Raw genomic sequence first — 24,343 nt, forward strand, 5'->3', positions numbered from 1 at the left:
GGCGAAACCACAGTGCAAAAAAACTCATCAGCTCAAAACCCCACCCTGGTTTGCAGCTCCAAAAGGAAACATCCCAACGTGCTCCCTTTCGGTTTGATCTTTTATTTTTATAAATGAAGCAACCTGCCCGGGGGGGGGGGGGGGGGGGGGCTGCCCCACAATCCTGCCCCCAGCCCGTCCCCGTGCTGTGAACGAGGCCACCCTGCAGCGGGTGGCCCTGGAACCCTGCGTGGGGGCCGCTGAACCACAGTGACATAATCCGAGGGAGGCTGCGAGGAAGTGCTGGGGACGCTGAGCGAAACCTCTGCACGCAGTTGGCGCGCTGGCCGGAGACCTGCTTCAACAAAAAAGCAACCCAAGCTTGCTGCAAACCCCAACACCGCTGTGTTCCCCCCCCCCCCGCATGGAGGGTGGGACGGGTGCCGGTGACACCTGGGACAGTACAGGGCTGTGATTTCCCGGCACCATCCCCGCTCCCAGTCTGGGGAAGGTGGCAGGAACCTGCTCTGCACCCGAGCATCTCGAGCGGGGACCGAAGGATGCAGGTGGTTGTGGATCCTGTGGCTTGAAGCCCATGAAGATGACCCGGAGTGGACTTCGCAAAGTGAAGGGCGGCACATGCTGCTCCGTCACGCGGTGACAGACCCACGGACAGCCTGGGTCTGACGGAAGGGAATAGCACAGCGGGGCTGGGAGGCAGTATTTCGGCTGAAGAGTGCAGGGAAGCTGGGCTGAGAAGGTTCTTTTCCCCGCGGCGGGGAGCAGAAGGCAGGCTTGAGGGATGCTGATGTGCCCTGGCTCTGTGTCCGGGTCCAAACCCGGCCCCGAAATCAGCCCTGGAGAAGGCACTGCCCAATTCACGCCCCCGCTTGTCTCCTGTCCTTGTGTGACCTCTGCCTCGGCGGGGGCAAAGCCACGGTGTGGCCGCAGGGGTGACCATGACCACCATGCTTGGCCCCGGTTTCCCTGAGCCCACAATCCACCAGGCACCCCCCAAGTGGGTGCTGTGTGCCGTGGGGCGAGTGGCCGCACCGGGGGTCCCATTCCCTCTGGCCGCAGCAGGGAGGCGAAGGGCTGACTGGGAGCCGCTCCGTGCAGGGCTTCCGTGGGGAGCACCCGTGTTTACAGCAGCGAGGGGGAACTGATGCAATTCTCAAGCTCCCGTTATGTGAGCGGAGCTGCCAGGGCAGCAGGTGGGAAGGGGGTTATCAAGGGCTCGCTGGAAACCAGCTCCCACACCAGTCCCATGGTGGGGACATGTCCTTCCACCTGGACCATGCTGGGGGTCCCATCCCGGCCCTGGGGGGCTCAGGAAGAGGGGCTGGAGAGATGGAGACTCTCTGGACGAGGCTTTTGGTGCAGGCTGTGCTGGCAGAAAGGACATGACATCTTTCTCAGATCTGCTTTTAAAGCTCATGATTTATAGAGGGTTTCAGAGTGCAATTAGCAGACTTTTAATTAGCCCTGCTCATAATCTTAATTGATCCTGAAGAGGTGGTGGGAGGGAGAACAGAAGTGCGAGAGCATCGCAGAGCAGCGTCCCAGCAACCAAGGAGTCCAAGAAAGCATCCTGATGCCCTGTTCTGTGCTGGGATGGGGTTTGGGGACGCGCAGGGTGGCCCTTTGCCCCCCCTCCAGGGCGTGGGACCTCCCTGCCTTCACCTCGGGCTGTCCAGGGGCTTGGCCTGGCCAAGACCTGCTTCCAGCTGCAGCACCCAAACCCCCTCTTTGGGCGTCTGGGCTCCCTGGTCCCACCCAGGTCAGGGGATCCCAAGGCTGGGCTCTGCCTGGCTGCTCCCTGCAAGCTGCAGGGCGGCAGCTTGAAAGCTTTGAGCTCCCTCTTGAGGCCCTTCCTGCCCCAAAATCCTGGGGTTTTGGGGAGCCTGAGCTGCTGGGTGCCCCAGGCTGAGACCAGCAGTGCTCTGCACCCCAAGTGACACAGCCTGTAGGACACGGCTGAGCCCCGTCACTCTCTCAGCCACGGGGAAGAGACAGAGACACTGTCACTGGGAGCTGGTTTGGGGACTTTGGGCCAAGTGCCAGCGACATGGGCCCAGGGACTGACACCCCCCCTCCCAGCCAAAAATGTGAGCGGGGCTGGAAACGAGCCAGGAGCCAAACCCGCGCTGCCTGCCAAGGCCAACACACCAGCTTTCAAAATAGCCCGTGTCCCGCGCAGCTCCGGCCGGAGCGGAGGGTGCCAGCGGGAACCACCCACGCGGGACGGGAAGGCCGGCAGCGCCGCGGCGGGCAGCGCTCCTCTGCCAGACGGAAAGGTCACCCCGTCCAGATCCCACAGCCGGGCTTGGGCACGGGCCAGGCGCTGATGACACTAGGCTGGAGGAGTCAGCGTCGCACCTGGTCCCCTGGCCTGGTGCTGGCCGGGTGCCCGGGACGTGCATGGAAAGGCCCGACCCCGATGTCCCCTTGTCTCATGTGCAGGGGAAATTGCTGCTCTGGGGGCTGAGGGTTTAAATCTGCCTCAGTTTCCCCATGGCTCCCAAGGCGCAGGGGCTTTCCCAAGGTAACAGGTGACCTGTAGAGTGAATTTTCTTGAATTAATCCTCCTCAAATCCTCCCCGATTCCCGGTGGGGGGGACCCGCTGGCAGGGTGAATCCCAGGGGAAAAGATGCTTCTGCTTCCCAGGATATTTATAAGACACGGGAAACTGGTGCCGGCCCCAAGGGTCAGTGGCTGACGGCAGGGCAGCGCCTCGCGGGGCCTTTCTCAGCCTTGAGGGAACAAGAACATTTTGGGGGCTCTCTCCTGACCCAGCGAGGGTGCTCCCGCAGCAGGTGGAGGCCGAAGGCGCCTCTTCCTGGGGGGAAGCAGGATTGGGCCGCCGTGGTGCCCCCTCCTCACCGTCCCCATCCCCGCTCGCCCTACGACGAGGCCGCGGTAACATTGCCGGGGCTCATCCCAGGATTTTCCCAGGAGCGGGAAAGCCGGGGCTGGCCCTGGGAACGGGGAGAGCCGAGGGGAGCGGTGGGATGCACCGCTCCGAGCCGCTGTGGCACCTGCCTGTCCGTCTGTCCCTCCGTCCGTCTGTACCTCCACCCCTTTGCCCATCCACCTGTCCCTCCGTCAGTCTGTCCCTCCGTCCGTCTGTCCCTCCACCCCTTTGCTCATCCACTCCAGCCCAGACGGGCCTCTCGGAGCCCCCCGCTCCTGCTCCCCCACCCCCCATTCCCGAGCCCCCACCGGCCCCCGGGAGGCCCCGGCGGGGGGAGGACGCTGGGCGGAGCCGCCCGGGGACGGGGGTCCCGGCCCGGGGGGGCCCCTCGGCTGCAGCCCCCGCGGGAGGGGCCGTGCCGGGAGGCAGGAACGGCCCGCCCCGGCCCGGAGCAGCGCAGGGGGGCGGCGCCCGCCCGGCGGGACCGGAGCTCGGTTGCCCCGAGCGGTGCTCCCGGCCCGGTGCCTGTTCCCGGTCCGAGATCCAGCACCGGCGGGGGGGGGGGGGGTGTTTGGGTTTGGGGCGGGGAACGCACGCAACTTCGGCGGCGCGGAGCGGGTCTGCCGGCCCGGTGCCCCCCCGCACACCCCGGTTGCCGGTACCTCCCCGGTTGCCGGTACCGGCCCCGCCATGCCCGCCGCCTACCCGCAGCGAGCCCTGACGGTGCTGCTGCTTTTCGGTACGCTGGCCGCCGCCATGGCCCTGCTCGCCTCCAGCCTCATCTTCCAGCTGCCGTCGGGGCGGGCCGGTCCCGGTGCCGGTACCGGAGCCGGTCCCGGTCGAGGAGCTCTGCCGGAGCCGGCGGCCGCCGTGCTGCTGCCGCTGTCGGCCGTGCTGGCCGCGCTCTGCCTGGTGCTCAACGTGAGCTGCCTCCTGCTCTGCCTCCTCCACGGCTACTTCAGCACCGAGCTGTGCCGGGGGCAGCCCGGGCCCGACCGGTGAGAGCGGCGGGGGGCACCGGGGGACGCGCGGGGCACCGGGGCTTGCGGGTGCGGGAGGGTTAAGGGCGGGGGACCAAGTGCTCTGGAGCCCCGGGGAACGGTGCGGGGAGGGTCAGAGGGCTCTTGGGCACCGGGAGGCTGGGGGGCAGCCGGGGGCTGGGGAGAAAGGAGGTCTGCAGGGGAGGGAGGGTGCTGGAGGGGTGTGGAAGGGATTGGGGGAGCGAGGGGTGCGAGAAGGGCTCAGGGGGTGCAAGGAGGGTGAGGGGTGCAGGGCAGTGCCGCTGCCCTGGGATCTGGCCACAGGGTGCCTGTGCCCTCGGCGTGGTCTCTCGCACAGCCCTGCAGACACCTGCACCCCAAGATCCGGCCTTGGCCAGGGCTCCCCGAATCACTGCCCCTGCAAAAGGGGGCTGGGGGTGTCGAGTGATGCTGCTGGCACTCACTGAGTACTTAGATATCACAAAATTCATCCCTGCAGTGCCCGCCCGGGACGCAGGGTTACCTCTGGCTGATGAACCCCACCGTAAATGTGCCCCTTATTTTGGGGTGCAGCTGTGCTTAGCGACTGTGCTGGCTAGGAGCAAGGCTGTAGCAGCCCATGCTCCTGGCTGCACTAACTCATGCCGTTTCTTTTCCCTGATAACATCCCTGCGTAAACCCAGTCCGTGTGTTTGGGTCACTCTCCGGACTTGTAGGAGCGCGGGGGGTCCCGCCAGCCTGCCAGCCCAGTTTAGCGCGAGGGCTGAGGCAGGGAAGACATGCCGGGCTTGGCCGCGACGCTCAGGAGCACCCAAGATTTGTCCCTTTGCAGTGGGAGAGCGGGCTCTTTGGGTGACGGCTGGTGTGGCTGCACAGGCCGCTTGTGACCGCAGGCCTGGGATCATTAACCATAGACATGTGTTGACTTAATCATTACCAGCACGTTTACACTTGCAAAACCATTTTCAAAAGCAATTCCCCCCGCACAGACCTGGGCTGGGCTGGCGGCTCCTCCGCCAGCTCTGGCCGGGCCAGCTCCAGCTCTAATCCTGGGTTAAAAGAAAAAAGAAACGTACAAATAATCAGATTTAAAAGCATCTTGGTGGAAACCAGTCTGTGCGTGGAGGCCCGTCCATGTAGCTCATGCGCTGGTCCCCACGGGGCCATTTTGGGACCGCTCTGACTTAAGCAAGTCAAAACTAATTTAAAGGAAATGATAATGTTTCAACAGTTAGTTTTGGCCCTAATTAGACAATCCCGTCAATGCCTCATGCTTTCACAGAGCACGACAGCTGGAGGCACTCCAGCAAGTGGCAGCATCTCCTCTCAGCATCTTCCAAGCGAGGCTGACGCTTAGTGTGCTCATTAACGAAGGGGAGCAAAATAAACACAATAAAAACCGCAAAATAAACACAACACAAAGCTCCTGTAGCAAACTCTGCTTTCTGTGGGGCTGAGTTTCTGCTGGAACACTGTTACAGCAGAAAATTCCCCATCAGCTGTAAAGTTGTCCGAGATCTGGTATTGAGTTGGGCTGTAAAATGCTCAGTTTCGAAGTTGTGAGGTTCAACTTTGAAAATCCCGAGGGGAAGCAGGAGCAGCACTAATCAGGCAGCCAGATGCAAAGTCACAGGTAGAGAGAGGGAGCGTGCCGCCCGCGGGACAGCCCGGACTCCAGCAGCAGCGACATGTTCAAGGGCTTTGAGGACAGAGCAACCATCGCTGCACGGCTGCGGGCCCCGCTGGCGTGTCTCACCAAGTAGGGAAGCCGCTCCCAAACAATTTTATTTTAAATAATAGTTCTGTGCTCTGCTCCAAGCCCCGGCGAAGCAAGAGGCTGCTTTTGGCTTTGCTGCAGGCAATACGAGGCGGTGGGAGAGTTGGGAACCCTGGGCTGGTGTCCCTCTGCCCGGGATCTCAAGCGGCTCACTTAGTCTGGCCGTGCCTCAGTTTCCCCAGCTGCGACCTGAAGGTTACGCTCATCTTTGGGAAGAAAAGGGCAGGTTCTTAGGACGCAGGGGTGCTGGCGTGCAGGCTGCCCCAGGCAGGAGGTGCCATCAGGATGTAGCCCCTCTCCCCTGCGACGTGGGATACCGTTAGCCGCCATCTCCTCGTGGCCGAGCTGGCCTGGCCCCACCGAGCGCCGGTTTCATTAGGGGACCCGCTCACGTCCCAGGGACCTTTCCCACGTTGGGCCTGTCACACTGAATTACCGCTCCGCTTCTCAGCGCTGCACTCAATAGTCTAAGCCAGCTCCAAACAAAGTCCTTCTCCTCCCCACTAATCCCCCCCGCCCCAACTCAGGTAATTAATAAAACAAAGCGACTGCTCTTCCCCGCTGGCAGCGAGGAGCGGGTCCAGGGTCTATTAACGGCTCACGGCTCCCCACGCGGGCAGCGATGGTTGAGGGGCTACAACAAGCCCGGGAAGAGGAGAGGGGGCCAGGCCCTGCTGGGGGGGGGCACTGGGCCAGGGTACAGCATCCTCAGCCGCTGGATTCACCCCGCGGGGTGGAAGGAGCTGGTGTTGCAGAGGAACAACACGAGCGCTGGTCTTGCCAGGAGGATGGTTGTGCTGCTGCCCCTTCGAAACCATGGCGTGTTTCCAGCCAGCTCCTGAGGACTTTTGAAGGTGGCCAGCTGGACCAGCGATGCCCTGTGCACGCCCAGTTGTTTCGAGGGACTGTTTGCAGCTTCCCAGCATCCAGCCCTCCCTGCCATCACCCCCCACCCCGAGCACTCACGTTTCCAACCCCCTGAGTCGCCTGGCACCCATCTGCCACACCTCGCTGCATCCCCTAACGACCACATCCCGCTCTCCCAATTAGCAGAGGCATCCTCTGGTGACGGCAGCCTCCAATGCCCAGCGAGGACTGAGGTTTGCCAGGTCTCTGGCTCCAAAGACGCCCAAGCAGGGCTGTCGGTGCCGGGGCTGTGGGCTTGCTCGGCAGAGAGCACAGGCAGCAGGCGCAGGGGTCGGTGCTGGGTGGGAAACAAAGGCCCTGCTGGAAAGGAGCTGGTCTTTTCATGTGTTTTAAGCACAATCCAAGTACCAAGCCCCCTCCGGACAAAAGGCTTGCAATCTGAGCTGAGCACAGAAATCCAATCCCAAGGGTGAACCTGGCCTTGCTTAATTCAATGCACCAGCACTTTACTTGTCATTCTTTCTTTAAAGGGGAGATGGGCTTGACAGGCCTCAGTTTTGTTCCTCACTTGCTCTTCAAGATTTGTTGAACAGGGTCAAATCACCTGCAAAAAGCCTCCAGCCATTTGTCTCTCTCTCCTGAGACCCTGCACGGCTCCAAGGAACCAGGCAGGCAAAATTTGATATTTCAAGTGATCTCAAAATCTTCTGTCCCAGAGTGGGAGCACCACAGCCCAGAGCTGTGCAACCCAGCAGCCCGGGGAAAACCCCAATTCAGCAGAGGTCCTTGGGCTTGTGACCTGCCTCTGAACCTCTTCTCTATGCAAAACCAGTGTTTCAGTTTCTCAGCAGGGGACAGGGCATCAGTGTTTTTCCTGTGCAGACACCAGGGCCAGGAGACTACACAAACCTGTGTTTCTCTCACCTCTTTTGCAGGGCAGACTGGTTCCTTCTGGACAGCCGGACAGTTCGCCACACTGCCATCGGCTTGTTCTGCTGCGGGGTCTCGGTCTACCTAACAGGCAAGTGCTCATTTCCCAGCAGGGGCTGTGCATTTTCAGCCCAGACCATACATCCTGCACTGGTTGCTGAGTGCTTGTGAGCTGCTGGGTTTCTACTTCAACTTCAGGTTTGTTTTGCAAATGCCTTTGCCAGCTCGTTCCTGTAGCGCAGACTTTCTGTTCTTGGTGACCAGCCCTCCCAGGGCATGAAATTTGCAGGTCAGCTGCATCACGTTAGCCCTTCTGGTTCCTCAAGATGTTCTGCACTCTCCTTTATTTCCAGCTCTCGCCATCTACATGCTGCTGCTGTTTGAACTGGAGGCCGGCATTGCCAGTGCCTGTATTCTCTCCTCCGGCATCATCGTCCTGTTGATCACGGTGACGCACGCCCTGGTACGGGCTTCCCAGGTTTCACGCCGCAGCCGCTCCGAGGCCTCTCACACGCTGTACGAGAACGATTCCGCCCAGCACGGCGAATCCTCCACCAGCGATCTGAACAACAAGAACACGGCCGCACCCCGATCCCGGCCCGAGATCCACCGGGAGTTTTCCTTCCCTCCTTTCTTGGAGCATAAATCCCAGCTGGGCTCTCCAGCCAGCAGCAATCTCACCTCCTCGGGCAGCCCCGGGCTTTGCTCGGAGAAGGAGAGCTACAACCTGCCCCGGACGCACAGGACGCTGTCGGCAGAGTCGGGCCTGCTGCAGGCACAGGGCAAGCCCTGGAATGGCATCACCCAGGAGATGAGGAACGTGCTGTCACGTAAACCCGGAGCCTCAGGCAAGGACTCGACTCTGGTGTGAGTGGAAGTGGGACCTTTTTGCCTCATCTCGTCCCAGGGGAGCTGCAAGCACCAGGGTCACGATTTGCATCTCTGTTTAGAGCTATATATAGGTCATGTCTCACCAGAGCAGGGGAATGGCTGCTTTTCCCCCCCTCCTCCCACCTGGGGGTCTGCACAGCCACTGCCTGATGCTCTTTGCTTCTTTTACTGAGGAGACACCACCCCCTCGCAAAGCCAAAAGCCTTCGGCCGCCTGCTCTGAGCCCCCAGCCCCTCCTGCGATGCTGCTGGCACTTGCCACGCCACGAACAAGGACCACGTTGGCGGTGACGCATGCAGGACCCCCATGGCTGTCCCAGCTGCAGCTGGGTGAGAAGTAGCGAGTAGACCTTGTCCTTGAACAGACCTACCCTCCTTCTCCAGCAGATCCCAGCTGATTTCTCTGGCTGGCTGTACCTCCCTGCCCTTCCCCTGCCTCCTTCCTGCCTCCGCCACCCCCAGGAGCCAGCAGGACACTGAGACAGCTCATACAACCGACCCAGCAGGGCTTCCCCGCAGCGTGCAGCCAGGCAGGTGTAAGGAACCAAAGGAGATGATGGAGGAGCAACAAGTGAGATGGAGCCAGAGCAGCCTGCAAGCCACAGAGGGTGGGTTCGGGGTGGCAGAGAGCCTGCTGCTCGGTCACCAGCACATCCACCCTCTGAGCAGGACATACCTTGCTAAGCAGGGTCTTAGCAGGGAAAGGGGCTGTGCTGGGGCTTCCCCAGTGCCCGGCTTTGCTCGGTGGCAGAGGGACCTCCCTGGGGATTACCTGGGTGCCACCAGGAGAACAGTGCTGATTGCTGAGGTGCGAAGGGGTTTGCACTGGCACTGCCAGTCCTCTGCTGCATGCAGGGCAGAAAGCACGAGTACTAAAGGCAGCAGCTCTTGCTGTGAAACACAGGCAGGCTTAGCTCGCTCCGTCCCTGCGCTGACAAACGCCTTGCTGGTTACTCGCAGCCCCACGCTGCCAGCCCTGCCTAGGCCCCAAGCAGCAGCACGCTTGGTTCTTCCCCAATTCCTTATCATTCAGCAATCAGTAAAGCACTTCAGGGAGCGAAGGGAGGCCACCGATTCAAAGAGATTCCCATGCTATTATTCTGAAAGACACCTGTTATCCCAAGCACAATACAATTTCTTTGGAAACTGAGTTTAGCACTGCTTTGATCCCTGCATCCTTGGTAAATTCTTCTGCAGAATTGTTAGTTCCAGGAGAGATTAACACTGAAGTTGCATCCTTTTTAAAGTGACCTCCAAAGCTGAGCATAAAGCTCTGCTTCCCAGTGCTTGACAGGGGATGAAGAAAGTCCTTTTTTGTTGTTTTTTTTTTTGAAGAACAGGACAGTTTCTTTTTTTCACTTGAAAGGCTCCAACCCTGTGTGTCTTTGTTTTGCTCCATACCCTTTGAAACACTCAGAGCCAGCAGGCTCCAAGACCCCCCAGCCCGAGGCGAGCAACAGGGGAAGGTTTTAGACAGAACTTTCTTGTTTTTCCTTTTTATTATTGTTCTCACTAAAACCAAATTCAGCAACTGCCTGGCACACACATGAAAAACTCTCCTTGCAGAATGCCTCCTGAACAGAGCTGAAGTGTGCCCATATTATGTCTTTACACAGCCATCTACAAAATACTGAAAGCAAGACCTACTTTTTCTGAGATATTTCTGTGGCCAAGAGGTAGAGGGAAGAACATCTCGTAGCAGTCCGCCATCGAAATGAACTGGAAAGGACAAATGCAGATCCACCCCATTGGCCTTTTGCAAAGTCCTGCGGAAAGGGACACAACTGCTCCCCAAAGCACCCCCCGAAGGCAGTCCTGACCCCAGCGGCAGGATTTGCCTGCTCAGGAGAAGCACCTTGTTACTGGGAACAGAGAGGCAGGCAGAGACCTCTGGGCAGCTTCACAGATTGAGCGGGTGGGTTCTCACTCCTCCCCGTGGCTGGAGAAGGTGGCAGAGGATGGCTAGTCTTGTCTGAGATCAGGAACTGGCTGGAGGATTCTTTGCTTGTGGGGCAACAGTGCTGTAAAGAGAAAACGACAGTCACGTCCAGCAGGCAGGCAGGACACCAGCAGCCTTGGGAATGTGAAAAACCAGGGGCTCCCTCAAATAAAACCTCACTGCTTGCAGCAGGAGAGCAGCTTAGACAAGCACACCTTTCAGCGTGCTGTGCAGCCTACGGAGCCGCATACACCAGCCCCCGCGGGTGTCGAGTCAGCAACCTCTGCGGCCACACCGTCCTGAGAACCACTAAAAACACTCTGGGCTGCACAGAGCGTGACCCTGCCACGCAGGCAACTGGGAAAATACAGAACCTGAACCAGAAGCGACTAAGGCAGAGTCATTCTGCAGAGACAGAGGCGCTCTGTTCGCTGCGGTGGTTTTATCGGGCATGGGCATTTGGGGGTTTTCTCACTCCTACCCAGTCAGGCACCAATACCAACACCGACCTCAGGAGAGACAAATACACCAGACTCAGATCACCTGCCAAAGGATATTTTAGCAGCTGTAGTTCAGCCACAAACATACAAAATGCATCATCGTTCTGCTACCACTTATCTTTATGGGACTCTGCCCAAAAAGAGCCACATACATGACAGAGAACAGCACCGAACGCGGCCTCTCGCCTACTCCATCGTAGTAGCATCATCCCAGTGCCTTTGACACAACGAAGATTTAATGTATCACACAAACAAACATCCCTTTTTAAATAAGGAACTAAATTACTTCCCAGCTACCCTTTTGTAAACGAGATTATTTGCTTCCCAGTAAACAAAGCCAGAAGATCACTGGAAGGCAAGCAGCACGCCCTTTCAAATAAGTCTAGAATCGTATCACTGAGGTAACTGCTCGGCATATTTGCACTGGGCTGCATTATATCACCACACCCTCCTCTGCCAACTGGAAGGGTCACTCGGACAGACATCCCCTTGCTACCTGCGGCCCTGAGCAGCGTTCAGCTGATCCTTCATGGCTATGGCATGTTTGAGCAGACTGTCGATGCTCTTGAAGTACACGCTGCTGTCAGTCATGTTCTTTATGGCACTGGAAGAAGAAAAGAGGGGGGTGGGGGGAGGTGGAGGACTGGTTAGTATTTCCAAAGGCATCACGGTTTTAGAGCACGCAGCCCCTGATAAAGAAGGCTGTAAATAAGAAGCCTTAACTTTCTAAGGCGCATTGCATCTTCACACACTAGTTAGCTGGGGGGTGGATTTACTGCAGGAGATCAGCAGGCCTGGGGAAGAGCTGGCACGCTCATTGGAGCAAAGCCCCCCCAGATTGAGGGTAACGGTTCAGAGAGCACTGCCTCGCAGCCTCACGCTCCCACCCCGACTATGCTCTCTCCCTGGCTTACACCAGGGAGGCGTCAGGGAAGCACAGGTGGCTTCTGCTTTGTTTCTACGACACCCCCGCCTGCCAACGCAACCATCCTGCTTGGAGGAGTCTCTTGTACCTGCAGGCGTACTCCACTGTGTAGATGGCTCCTTGGCTTTGCTCCTCCCAGCTCTGCATGTCGGACTGGAAGAGAAGAGAAGGCGGCGGCGTTGGGCGCACGCTGGACAGGCGCGGCAGCGCAGCCCGCAGTGATACGCTCTGCCAGCCCTGCCCGAACCGGGGCTCTGGCTGCTTCTCACTGGAAATTGCGTTTGGATTCTGCCTCCCGCTTGACAGCCTGTGTCACGCTCCAGGCGCCATGCACTAGCATTTAAAAGACATTTATTGTGTGTATTTCTGGAAGGGCTACTAGTTCAGGCCAATACTTTGGATGCTCTGGCAAAATTCTCCCTGTTTTTAGTGTTTTAGCCCACGAGCCAGCTTAGAGACACAGTCAGCCAGGCTGCGAGCAACCAGCAGCTGCGCTGAGCACAACAGGCCAGCTGCATGTTTGAGAGTGCTCAGATCTCCCAGTGCGTCTGGCCCCACAGGCAGCCAGGATCTGAACTAACACAGCTCCTGCGGAGTCCGGTCCTCGGTCCTTCACGCAAAAACCAGGTTAAAGTTTCTTTCACAGCACTGAAAGTTCTTGTTTCATCGGATCTGCCATGCATAAACACCTTCACAGCCGCGAGCGCCCCGTCCTCCAGTCTGCTCTGAACCTCTGGCACCTGATCCCAAGCAGCAGTCAGCACCGTGCCCTTCCTTTCACGAGCTTGGAAGGAGCCCTGTAAACCTCACACAAACTCAAGCAGCACCGTATGCAGCCAGTTCTGGCATGGGACGTAATTGTACGCTGTAGCTCCAAGGAAAGGGAAAAAACCAATCAAAAACACAAATCACAATGAAAGCGCAGCTCAATTCAGAGGTATAGCTCAATAGATAACTATTTCAAAGGTCCTTAAGTAGTTTGGGCACTCTTTAAAATATGTTCTCATGGGAGCTAATTCTCCAGTCTATTCTGCTGGGTCTAGTTACAAGCCAGAGGAAATCCAAGGGCCTCTTTCTGTGCACGAAGGGGTTGGGTAGAACCTTGGACTTCATCCAGAATCACTTCTGCTGTTCAAAGCCTGTCCTACATCAGGACGCTTGACCACATAGCTTTAATCTACAAAAGAAACAAGCCTCTACATGCAATGCTCTAGGCAGTTCTCTGCAGGAGAGCGTCCTTCGACCCAGGACTCGCAATCCCACAGAGACCGCGCTCCTCCCAGAGTCCAAGCGCGTTTTACACGACCATATCTGTTGCCGGGAACACGCTTTGTGTGCAGGGGCAGCTGCAAAAGATGCAGAAACCTCCCTGCAGCTCCTCACCCCGCTCTCTCCAAGAGGTGCCAGACGAGCCTTAACAACCGTTTAGACCCCGACATTGCGCTGGCTCAGCCGGACGTGTCGGAGCCGCTTGCCTGTGGTCCTGCTGTTTCTGAGCACCGGTAGATTTTAATCATTTCCCAGTATCAAAGCCAGCCATGTCTGTGCCCAGAATTCCCACCACTTCCTGGGATTTTCATGTCCTTAATTAGGAACAAGAGCCTTTCCCTAGAGCTCCTCACTTCTTAATCTTTGCTTGATGTCCTTTCTTCAAATTCCCAGGACGTGCCCTTGGATGCAGTTTAAGGACTAAAGCCAGCTATTAATATACAATAGCACTGATGATATATTACTGTTGCTCGGAAGTAAATTAACAAGATGTAAGTTCTCAAAAGACCAGGGGGAATGCAGAAGGGCCGCTCTGTGCGGAGCGGGGCTTAGCAGTGCAGCTACGACGCGCGGAGGCAGCGAGGGCCTTGCATCACACCGCCTCTTATCAGGGAGATCGTAAATCTGCTTGGAGAGTTTGAGATGGTGAGGAAGGTATTAAGATTATTGTGTTATCAAATCGCAGAAAGTTGCTTGTTGTAAAGGCACGGAGGTGACCTTCTCTTTGCAGAAACTTTTCTCCCAGCCCCCTCCCTCCCAGTTTTTCCTAGGTTTAATCCCCCTGGGAATTTCAAAGGCCGTGTCTCAGGAGAGCTCAGCCAGGCAGGGATGGAGTTGCTGCATGGTTGAAGGAAAGCTGGAAACCACCAATAAATCCTGTTTCCTTTATACATTACCTACATCTTGGGACTAAATTACCTGAGAATGGATCCACACAGAATGTTCCTTTTTCCTCTTTTCTGTTCTGAAGAATTAAAATCACCTCACTTTAATGCTTTTACTCTGATTTAGATAAAACCTGACAGCGTTTTCACGGTGCACAGCCCTGCTGACACCCTCCTGTTCCAGTCTCTGGCCACAAAGCCGATGGGCTCTGGCAGAGCAACCCAAAATATCCATCCCCATCTAACTGAACACTCCGCTGTGATGATGGCCCTGTCAGGGCCCTGAGCACATCCCTCCCTCCTGGGGTTTGGCTGCCTGGGCTCACGGGCTTGACAGGGCCAGCTTGTTCACTGCAAACAGCAATGCCTGAAACTGGGATAAAAGGAGAGTGGGATCAAGGACAACAGAGAGAACATGGCCACAAGCCCATTACCAGCAGCCTGGCAGCACAGTCAGGACACTGGCCTGAGTTATGTTTAACCCTCCCAGTTCCTACCAGGGACTGGTTACAAGCAGGGGGGAGAGCATGCTCCCAAACATGATGCTGCAGCCTTGGCAGAAATGAACTCGGGAGCTGACAAGGCTGGAGGAAAAGTCCCGAGCAGCAGCTCTGGGTCTGCTGTTTTTCCAACTGCCACAAATAGTTTTTCTTTCCTTTTTCTCCCAGCTCTTGCCACATCAGCGCACCATTAAACACACAGCCAGTAACCAGGAAAGCAGTTAAGAAGCTGAAAGTGCCCATGCAATGGGCAAAAAGGAATGGATGTCAACAGCAGCACCTCCAAGTGAGCATCAGGGAATGTTTTCTAACACTAGAGAGGCAAACAGGTACTGGGGTGGCACCGGGGCAGTGCCCTGCAGTGCCCCAGGGCACTGCATGGTTGGTTCAGCTTTGTCCTGATGTGCACTGTAACTGCAGGGAGCACGGCGAGCTCTTCCTCGTGTACAAAGGCCACCGCTGCCTCAGCTGGGGCTAGTGGCCGGGGCAGGAGGGAAGCTGCAAGGCTGAACGTGAATGCATCAAAGACCAAAGGTGTCTGATGCTTGCGATGGCTGCAGTCACACAGGGGGATGCAGGACCCTTGTGTTTGCTGCTGGCATCTGCAGGACAGCATGACCTCCTTTCTCACAGGAAGAAAGTGGAAAACAGCAGCAATTTTGGCTACAAAAGAGAATTCTCAGATGGCTGCAGCTAGGAAATGAACTTAGATGAGCCAGAGAGGTGACAGAACACTGTGGATAACTGCAACGAGCATGCTGAGCAGGGAAAATGAGAGCATCAAAGGTTTTCAGAGATCTTGCCCAGCATACACCTCACTGCCTAACAACACGCTCCATGTCCAGCACCTTCCCTTGGCTGTCGCTTCCATTAGCGCTTCTGCGCTGCCCCTCGCCCTCGTCCCCGTTACGCACCACTCGGTGATGGAAACTGATCTCTTCCCTCTGCATGACTTGTCATACAATTTGCTCAATTTCCTTTTGTTCAGTACACATCCCCTGAAATTGGGACTATCTTGATTAAATGAAAGCAAGTGACAGCTCAGGAATAATATTACAGAGCTGTCTCCTGCATGCCGGTGATGCAATCGCATCAGCATGTGCTATACATACATATACATCTCTATATACCTACCATTGCACACAGACACGTATATAAAACGTTAATAAATAATTGAATAATAAAGTGTCACAATCCAGGTTAATTTGGAAACCAGGGCTGTAAAGCAAAGGTGAAAAATGGGGCCTGACAGTGCATTAGCATAGACATGAAGCAGTAATCTATTCATGAGACATCACTCCTAATGAATCATGACTGGCAGAAGAGGGAGAAGGACAACAAGGCTGGCATTAAAGTGTCTGTGCTCCGTGCTCTGGAGGAAAGTAGGAACACAGCTGTGCGATGCGATTCATTATCCTGCTTTGCCTCACGTGGGCTCTTCTCACTTGTTTCCTCACATTCCCCCTTCCCTCCTCTCACCCTCCCCCTTATTTTATGTAGGAAATAAAAACCTCACAGCACAGGCAGGGGTAATAAGATTTAACGTCACCCTTCTCCCCGTACAAGACAGACTACTCATTTTTCTTTGTCTCCACACACAAGTCCAAGCTGTGAAAGGACGGGACCATGGTTGGACTCCCAAGTTTTTTTCTTCAGGTCCACAGTTAAATTTGCAACGTCCCCTCATCCCTTCCAGCTCAGGCCGAGCCGGGGTCCCACAGCACCCCACACCCTGGGAGGTAAAACAGGGATGATATGCCAGGTCAGGAAAACAGCTTGTGCCCAACTGTGTCGCAGCTCTGGAGTCCAAAGCAAATCACGACTCACCTTGTGCTGCGCGAGCTCCGGAAGGGATCTCCGCACATGCTCCTGCAGCCGGTAGAGCGCCACGGAGGGCTCGTTGGCCAGGACGTACATGCTCTCGGTGAATTTGTCCGTAACTGCAACAAGAAAAACAAACGCAGTTATGGAAAGCGGGGAGCAACGGGGGGAGGTGGGGTTGGAAAGGGTGCCCTGGAGCGCTGGGCCTGCCCCCAACACAACAATGGAGAGCTCTGAGCAAAACCCCACGTGTTTTGGATAACTAGTCTGTTAACAAGGATGTGAAAGCAAAATCCCGCTGAACAGGCAGCTCCGTTTCCACTCTCCCCATAACAGCACCTGCAGCCAACGACAAGCTGGGCTGAGGCTGCAGACAGACCAGCTGGGACATCACCGCCTCCACGGTCCCCCGGCAGCTCTGGTTGTTCTGGTTTCAGGGACCGCTTGGGTTACGCCCATCACAGAGCTCTTTTTGACCAATTTGGAGGTGGGCAGGAGACAAGCAGAGCCCAGCAGCGGCCTGGCTCCCGCCCCCATGCCCCGCAGCCACCCCATCTGGCTGGGAGTGCGGGCATCTCCCAGACCGGAGCCTCCCTGTCTTGTTACTGGCTGTTCAGGTTCAGCTCTGGTCGGGGCCTTGAGCTCTCCTGCATCTCAGCCACCCCTCACCACAAGGTCCTTCTGTTCCTCCCCTCCCGGTGCCTCCCCTAGGTGACATCCTAAAAACAACCACAGAGGAGACACAGCGGCCGCAGAACAGGGCTTGGAAAACTTCGTTGCCGCTCTGAGCTGCTGCTGAGCCACTTCCCTCCTCTCTTATCCTTGCCCAAGCTCTGTCCGGGCCACCCTCCACACAGAAACGCCTTTTTCAGCTGGTAGTTTGCACAGCTACATCGCAGCTCTGACCTCTCCTTCCCTGCAGGTTTGCAGGGACAACACTGACAGCTCCCAATAATTAAGAAACACAAAACCCAGAGATCGTTTCATTGTTTGTAGCGGGTGTGTGCGTGGGGGGATCGGGGGCGTTTGCACCAGGCTGAAGCGGAACACCTTTCAGCTTCTGCATAATTTCCTATTTTTAAGGAAAAGGATTCTCTGCTCCTCCCTTCGGCTTTTGTTTCGGTGACAGCTGCTCGGATACCGCAGTCCTGTAATGCCGGCAGACACGCCGAGCCTTCTGAATGCAATAGGGAACAAATGCAAAGCTTTACAGGAACAATTACACCCACCCGGAACAGGCGCAGCTACTGTCTGTCTGTCTGTCTGTCTGCCTGCCCTCTGACACGAGACATTCGACAGAAAGACGCAGCGGGGCAGGTACAGGGGGATGAGGGGAGGGAGGACACAGGGCAGCTACCCCCGGCAGGGCCAGGCTCTGAGGGGCCGGGGGGACCCACAGGGGTCCCGCCAGCTCTGCCGGCCCCGAGCTGCGGGGTCCTGTCGGGGTATGTCACTCCCTGCCCTGTCACGACCCCCCGTGCCCCATCGTGACTAACCCCACCGTGCCTTTTCGGGCCCTGCAGTGCCCTGTCACCACCCACCCTGTCGCAACTTGCCGTGCCCCGCCGTACCTCTCTCTCTCTCCCTCACGACCCGCAGGGCCCTGTCGCGACTTCTACCTGTGCCTGCACAGCCCTGCCATGCCCGCTCCCTGTCACGACCCGCAGGGTCCTGTCGCGACCGGCCAACTCAGACCCGCAGGGCCCTGTCGCGACCGGACCCGCGGCTGTCGGGCTCCTTCGGACCCCACCAAGCCCCACCGAACCGCCGCCGCCCCCCGGTCCCAGCCCGCTCCCACCTTTCTTCACCTTCAGCTGCATCTCCGGCTCCTCCATCCCGACCGGCCGCCACTTCCGCTTCCGCCGGCGCCCTCTAAAACCGCCCCGACCGGAAACCTCCGCGGCGCCCCCCCTTTCCGCAAACAGCCCCGGCTGGAAACATCGCCACAGTGCGACCGTTCCGCTTCAGCCCGCCCCCCACCCCCGCGGCCAAGCGCCCCCCCTCCCCGCCCCGAGCTGTCGCCCACCCCCACCCGGGACCGGGCCCACACCGCGGGTGGGAGACGGGAGTACCCCGGGGCGGGGTTGCCCGGGTCGGGCCGCCGCGTCCCTGCTTCCCCAAGCCAGCCCAGCCTCGGGGAGGGGGTGTTAAAACACCACGATCACCCTTTTTCTCACCAGCGCCCCCCCCCGGGGTCTGGGTGGGGAGGCCTCGGGTGGGCGAAGGCCTCGGGCGGCCAGCGCTGAGCCCCCCCACGACCCCCCGGGACTGGGCAGGGGAGTGGGGACGTTGCTGGGCACCTTCCCAGGCCATGAGGCCCGGGGATGTCCCCGTCCCCCGCATAGACCCCCACCCCCTGGACACTTGTCCCCTCCCAGCCCCGCCATGGTCCATGGGCCTGGCAGGGTCCGAGTGCTCCCACACCCGGCGCTTGGGTGGCTGGAACCGCTCTCCTAAGCAGGAGCGGGACGTGGGGCCCCGTGCGGGATGAGGGACGCAAATTGGGGGTGGGGGTGTCCCCCCCAAGTCAACAGGGACCTGCTGCCCCATGACCGCCACCACCTCGTCCCCATCCCACGAACGGGTCTGTCGCTTTAACGGCAGGCTTTCCGCCTCGCCCGGCCTCCACGCCGTCAGCGGGCAGGTGGAGCCGGACTGGGGGCCCCCACTGTGCCCCCCGCTCCCCTCGGGCGGCCCCCCGAGCCTGGCCCTGCCAGGCCGCCCGGCTGAGGCCGGAGGAAGGGGAAGTGCTGGGGCAGGACACGGGAACAGGGGGCCCCTGTGCCAGAGGATGCCGGGGGTGAGCCCAGACTCCTCACTGGGGAACGGTGGCTTGGCCTGAGCTGGGATGGGCCCCACCGGCCAGCCCAGGGATGGCGAGGTGGGCTGGGATGGCCGGAGATGGCAGTGGGGTGGCCGGGGTGAAGAGCGCGGCTCCCTCCAACCCGCCCCGGCTCAGCCCCGTTGCGAGCAGGAAGGCGGCCGTGCTCGGACGAGCAGTTCAGAGGCGGTCACGGTGCAGCTTCGCAACGCTCCTGTGACGGGAGCTTTTGTCCACTGGCGGTGTGGGGACTCTGGTCGGGGAGGGCAAGCGGGACCCCAAACCGCGCTGCTGGCACAGAGGACTTTGGTGGTCGCAAGCGCTTGGTGCTTGGGGACTTCCCCCCTGCTGCCCTCTCCGTCCCGGGAGATGTCCTCACTTTTTCCCCCTTCCTAACACATTGTTGTGTGGCAGCTGCCCCATGGAAGGTGAAGAAGGAGTCACTCATCTTGTGGAGACCCCCCTGAATGACAGGGACACCCCGGAGCTCCCAAAAGAGGGTAAAAATGGAACCAAGGGACCCGCAGCCACGGAGCAGCTGGCTGTGACCAGGGACGTGGGGGACAGCGGTGCCCACCTGGGGCATCTGCAGCTGGACAAGGACATGCCACGCTTGGACCACAGGGATGGTGAGTGCTGGGGGTGATGGGGTGGTGGGAGCCGAGACAGGGCATGCGCGGACCCGGGATCCTGCAGCGTCTGTCCCCATGTAAACTGGGATCAACATTCCCTCTGCCCTGGGGTTGGGGTGCACGCGGGGTGCTTGCTGCGCTGGTTGGGTCTCGTTGTGCCGCATGAGGAGCCCAGCCTGTTCCCCAACAAGCAGAACCGAGGTCCCTAATGACTGCCCTTGTTTTGTAGGTGGAGCAGACACTCTCCCAAAGGCCTCGGCCACCTCGATGGATAGGCAGAGGAGCACCCAGCTCTCAGCCCTTGACAGTGAGTGTTGCAGACCCTGGTGCTCACAGGTGCTCAGGCACAGCCCCAGTGGGAGACACGTGTGGGAGAGGTCGTCTGCATCTCTCATCCCACAAAGGCAGCTAGAAAAAAGTCTTTTACTGCTGCCGGTGCCTCCCATACACAGCAAGGGCAAGTCCAAATCCAAATCCAGACCTTGCTGATGACTCGTGCCAGCAGTGAGAGGTCGCTGCAGCTCCATGCAGAGGAATCGGAGATGGCAAACTCTTTCCATATACTTTCCTAATTAAACCACAAATTGCTTGTTGAAAACACATCGAGATTTCCAAGTGGAGCTCTTCAAGGGTAGGAAATATGAGCATGAACTTGAGTGCATCCCCCAGGCTGTCCTCTGCAGTATATCGTTTGCAATTATGCTATTAATGCCAGATCCCTGCCTCCCGCAGTGCCCCAGATGGACCCTGCCCCTCCTTGGGCAGCTGTTGAGGCTGTTTTATCTTCCCTGCTCAGCTGTTGGTCCCTGCACACTGGCCAAACCTCAGTCTCCAGGCTCTTTACCTGCAAGAACATAATCCCTTTTTTTTGCAGGACTCAGTTTTTGCCAGGGACAGGAGGGAACAGCTTCAGATAAGTCACAGGAGACCTGAGCTTTCATGAGGTTCTTGGCCTCAAGTCAGTGTAGTTCCACCCTGTGCGTGGAGGAGACGTGCCCTGACCCTCTCCTCTCTCCGGAACAGGCTTCCCCCTGAAGCACTCGAACACGCTGACGAACAGGCAGCGAGGGAACGAGGTCTCGGCCCTCCCAGCCACGCTGGACAGTGAGTACCACCGGGCAGAGCGGGCTGTGCATCCTGCGCTGTGGATACATACAGGGCATAGAGAGAGCAGAGAGATAGCAGGGTTGGGGCCTCCGTCTGTCTCCTGCTGCCACGCTGTTCAGTGCCCACCGGGGGGTCTCAGGCTGCTCCCTGCAGTGCTGTTGCTCTCAGCACTGCCCATGGATGGCTGTCCCCGCTGCTGTATGGCAGGAGCGTGTTAGTTACCTGTTGGGTTTCTTGGCGCTCAGATGGGGGCTGTCCAGTCACCACCACCCCAGACTTGCAGGGACCCACCTACAGACAGTGGGTGCTGAGCTGGGGAAGGTTTGTCCTGATGGGTGAATTCTTTCTATCCCCCAGCATTGTCCATCCACCAGCTTGCTGCCCAAGGGGAGCTCAGCCAGCTGAAGGAGCACCTTCAGAGAGGTACACGTCTCTTCCTTTGGGTTCTTACTCCAGATCATGCTGAGTCCTGCCAGGTCACAGCACGCCTTTTTTATAAACCCTTGGCTTAGTTTTACAGCCTGTGTTGGATTTACTGGGGGGACAGGGAGCACAGGGGGCATTACCCTTCCTGTTTACGATGTCTCATCCATGTTTGTGCAGGTGAGAACTTGGTAAATAAACCTGATGAGAGAGGTTTCACGCCGCTGATCTGGGCCGCAGCCTTCGGAGAGATCGAAACAGTCCGTCACCTGCTGGAATGGGTAAGGCCACATTCACGCAGCACCTTGCTAACAGGAGAATTCCCAGCTCCAATCCCGGTGGCTGCCAGATTGTCCAGCGCCATCCTGGTACCATCTCAGCCAATCTTTCCCATGGCACCAAACAGGACACGTCTGCAGATCTAACAGCTCAGCCGCTGTCAGATGCTACTCCCCATTGGGCTGTGAGCTAAGTCAGGAGCATGAAGAGCCTTATCTCACAGCTAGCGATAACTGTTTGTAATTAAGTATCTGCTTATTGGTAATTTGAGATCAGGCTTATCACTTGGGCCCTGTAATCTGCCAGCAAATGTGCTCGCTGAGGTATCGTTGCAGTTAATGAACTCATTGCTGCATCGTCCTTGAGTGCCAGGCTTGCAGTCGAGGGCTGTCTGGGGGTGAGCAGGAACCAGATCCTCCTGCACTCCAGGTCAAGCTGCTCCCCAAAGCTCAGTCCCACATCCACGTGTGTCCAATGATCAGCGAGCGCTTACACCATGTAAGCACTGGCCAGACTCTGGCTCTGTTACTGTATTAGCAGCAAAATTGCAAAGTGTTACCAGAGAGACAAACAGAACCCAAAATAAATGAGGTGATACATGGATAAAGGCTGTAATGAAGTCCAGGAGAGGTCCATGGCTGGCAGGGCTTGGAGGACAGGGAGGTTTTTTAGGTAAATTAGTAACAAAAGAGATGGTGGGTACTGTGCAGGCATCTAGACCGGGCCGGTAACGCTGTTGGTAGTGATGGGAAAAAACACCGAGTAACAGGAACCACCAGGCTTAGTTTACTGACACTGGAGAAGGGCTTTTAACTCCTCACCTGAGATGTCTGATGGTGACTAAAATATGCCCGGTAAGGACTTTGGTAAGGAGAGGTCACTGGGAACACGTGAGCTGTCTCTGTCCCACGAGGCCATTGGAACCTGGCTCCACGATCAGCCCCGCCGGGGTACTCAGCAAGGCTGTGCTGAGCGCCCCAGGTCTCAGCAGGGCTCCTTCGCCCACCGGGGCTAACGCCTGTGCCGTCCCCAGGGCGCTGATCCCCACGCGCTGGCGAAGGAGCGGGAGAGCGCCCTGTCCCTGGCCAGCATGGGCGGCTACACCGACATCGTCATCATGCTGCTGGAGAGGAACGTGGACATCAACACCTACGACTGGGTGAGTGCTGCCGGGTGCAGGCTGCTGCGGGGACCGCGCCAGCGCTGGCAGCGACACCAAGCCTTGGACGGGGCTCCGCAAAGCTCGTTTTAAAAAGCAGCAGCGAGTTCACATCATTCTGGGCTGAGTTAGCAGCAATGCCTTTCGCCTAGATGCTTCCCAGGCTCGCCGCACTCATTTGCGTGCTCGCGAAGTTGTTTCGAGAGATTAATCTGGGTAATAATTTTAAATGGTTTCCTCAGTTGTTCACACTGGTGATGTTACCAGGTACAATGAAACAGCGCTCAGAACTTCAGGTTGTCTTTAAAATGACACAATTTAAAAGCTATTAGATTGCATACAGAGAACAAAAGCTGCACAGAGCTGCTCTGGGAGAAAACACCCAGCCCGGAGCTGGGAGAGGGCAGAAAGGGGATCCCAGCAGGTCAGGGACCTGCCACTCCGGGACAGGCAGGAGCTGCAAGAGCACGGCCCCGCGTGAGACTGGCACTGACACAGCCCCTTCCCTTTCCCTGCAGAACGGTGGCACTCCTCTGCTCTACGCCGTGCGCGGCAATCACGTCAAGTGTGTCGAGGCCCTACTAGGTAACGGGGAAGACCTGCACTTAGTCCGTGGCCTCATATCGCTGCTTGTTGGTAACCGCCTCGGGAAGAGAGCGTGACATGCCTGGGGGGAGAATCTGAGCAGCCTGGGGGTGTCACGGGGTGCTGCCCAGCCAGGATGGGCATCTTTTGGGGGTCCCCTCGCCCTGTGCCTGACCTGGAGGGGACACCATGCCGGCAGGGGAGTGTCGTGCCCTGATCTCCTGATCTTGCAGCTCGTGGCGCTGACCTGACGACAGAGGCAGATTCTGGCTACACCCCGATGGATCTGGCCGTGGCCCTGGGACACAAGAAAGGCAAGTGTCCCCTCCGTGCCTGGCAGGGAACCCTGCCTTCCCTCCCCAAAAAGCCTCCAGGCAATTCCCAGCTTCCAGCCTTGCTCGGGGCTTTTGTTGACCTTCCACCTCAGCTCCTCGCTCTGCCACACAGAGAAACTGTGCCACAGAAATCAAGATGGGTCCTGTTCCCCTTGCTCCCCCCACAAACCAGAGCTGTCCTGGAGATAGAGCTGGGACAGGGGAGATGGGGACGGGCCCCTGGAGAAAGAGGTTTTCCAGCCTCCCACTGGAAAACAGGAGCAAAATGGTGATCAGGTCCTGCCCACAGCGGTATGGGCTTCTCACAGGCTTGGTTTCCCCGAGTTTCACTTCTCTCCCCTCCGTTAGTCCAACAGGTTATGGAAAATCACATCCTCAAGCTGTTTCAGAAGAGGGAGCTGGAGTGACGTGGTGGCTCGTGCTGCACTGCTGCAGCACCAGCGCTTCTCCCAGCCGACGCAGGGCTCTCTGGGACCAACGCAGCCTCACCCAGCCGTCCCGAAAGGGGCAGCGGTGCCATGCTTCGAGCAAGGAGCATGCAGAGGAAGCCGGGAACTGCCTGCCCTCGGTGGATCTATGCCTCTCCCGGAGGGTGGCATGGCCACGGTGCCTCGCACCCAGGGACACTCATTCCTCAGGGCAGCTGCATTTCTGCCCTGTTTGGGTTTGGCTGCTTCGTGCGTGTGTGCATTCAGGTATTGCGTTATTGGAAGTAAACCCTAAAGCAGCTGTGTGGAGCCCTGTCCATTGCCTCAGCCTGTCACCGCTGCCAGTCCCCGATCCCAGCAGCAGCTACTGGGGAACAGCGAGGGGAACTGGGCCAAAC

At 58.0% G+C, this 24,343-nt stretch overlaps 3 protein-coding genes across 5 annotated transcripts; 2 read left to right on the forward strand and 1 right to left on the reverse strand.

Moving 5' to 3' along the window:
- The first annotated feature begins 3,492 nt into the window (after positions 1–3,492).
- Positions 3,493–8,378, forward strand: TMEM221 (transmembrane protein 221). The gene is made up of 3 exons (XM_075077069.1): positions 3,493–3,892; positions 7,454–7,539; positions 7,802–8,378. The coding sequence occupies exons 1-3, from the start codon at positions 3,585–3,587 to the stop codon at positions 8,317–8,319; spliced, it is 912 nt and encodes a 303-aa protein (XP_074933170.1). The 5' UTR covers positions 3,493–3,584; the 3' UTR covers positions 8,320–8,378.
- Positions 8,379–9,818: 1,440 nt separating this feature from the next.
- Positions 9,819–18,099, reverse strand: BORCS8 (BLOC-1 related complex subunit 8). 2 transcript variants are annotated; one of them, XM_075077067.1, is made up of 5 exons: positions 17,975–18,099; positions 16,183–16,295; positions 11,791–11,855; positions 11,274–11,381; positions 9,819–10,359 (listed from the first exon to the last, which is right to left on the reverse strand). In XM_075077067.1, exons 1-5 carry the CDS (start codon positions 18,009–18,011, stop codon positions 10,317–10,319), a joined length of 366 nt encoding a protein of 121 aa, XP_074933168.1. In that variant the 5' UTR covers positions 18,012–18,099; the 3' UTR covers positions 9,819–10,316. The 2 variants fall into 2 exon arrangements, with proteins under 2 accessions (XP_074933168.1, XP_074933169.1); XM_075077068.1 differs by having other exon boundaries at positions 17,985–18,076.
- A 693-nt stretch (positions 18,100–18,792) lies between these two features.
- RFXANK (regulatory factor X associated ankyrin containing protein) lies at positions 18,793–24,246 on the forward strand. 2 transcript variants are annotated; one of them, XM_075076989.1, is made up of 10 exons: positions 18,793–18,976; positions 19,412–19,626; positions 19,859–19,936; positions 20,653–20,733; positions 21,094–21,159; positions 21,340–21,440; positions 22,472–22,597; positions 23,116–23,182; positions 23,416–23,496; positions 23,866–24,246. In XM_075076989.1, exons 2-10 carry the CDS (start codon positions 19,419–19,421, stop codon positions 23,922–23,924), a joined length of 867 nt encoding a protein of 288 aa, XP_074933090.1. In that variant the 5' UTR covers positions 18,793–18,976; positions 19,412–19,418; the 3' UTR covers positions 23,925–24,246. The 2 variants fall into 2 exon arrangements, with proteins under 2 accessions (XP_074933090.1, XP_074933089.1); XM_075076988.1 differs by having other exon boundaries at positions 18,918–19,057.
- Positions 24,247–24,343: the final 97 nt, after the last annotated feature.

The sequence above is a fragment of the Phalacrocorax aristotelis genome, chromosome W, assembly GCF_949628215.1.
Source record: "Phalacrocorax aristotelis chromosome W, bGulAri2.1, whole genome shotgun sequence".
NCBI classification, from domain to species: Eukaryota; Metazoa; Chordata; class Aves; order Suliformes; family Phalacrocoracidae; genus Phalacrocorax; species Phalacrocorax aristotelis.

Coding starts and splice junctions, on each gene's coding strand:
- RFXANK (XM_075076988.1), top strand. Junction 19,627..19,858: donor ACGCTTGGACCACAGGGATG/GTGAGTGCTGGG, acceptor CTTGTTTTGTAG/GTGGAGCAGACACTCTCCCA. Junction 23,183..23,415: donor GTGTGTCGAGGCCCTACTAG/GTAACGGGGAAG, acceptor CTGATCTTGCAG/CTCGTGGCGCTGACCTGACG.
- BORCS8 (XM_075077067.1), bottom strand. CDS start 18,011: ATGGAGGAGCCGGAGATGCAGCTGAAGGTGAAGAAAG. Junction 16,296..17,974: donor GCAGCTGAAGGTGAAGAAAG/GTGGGAGCGGGC, acceptor TTCTTGTTGCAG/TTACGGACAAATTCACCGAG. Junction 11,382..11,790: donor ACAGTGGAGTACGCCTGCAG/GTACAAGAGACT, acceptor TTCTTCTTCCAG/TGCCATAAAGAACATGACTG.
- TMEM221 (XM_075077069.1), top strand. CDS start 3,585: ATGCCCGCCGCCTACCCGCAGCGAGCCCTGACGGTGCTGCTGCTTTTC. Junction 3,893..7,453: donor GGGCAGCCCGGGCCCGACCG/GTGAGAGCGGCG, acceptor CCTCTTTTGCAG/GGCAGACTGGTTCCTTCTGG. Junction 7,540..7,801: donor GGTCTCGGTCTACCTAACAG/GCAAGTGCTCAT, acceptor CTTTATTTCCAG/CTCTCGCCATCTACATGCTG.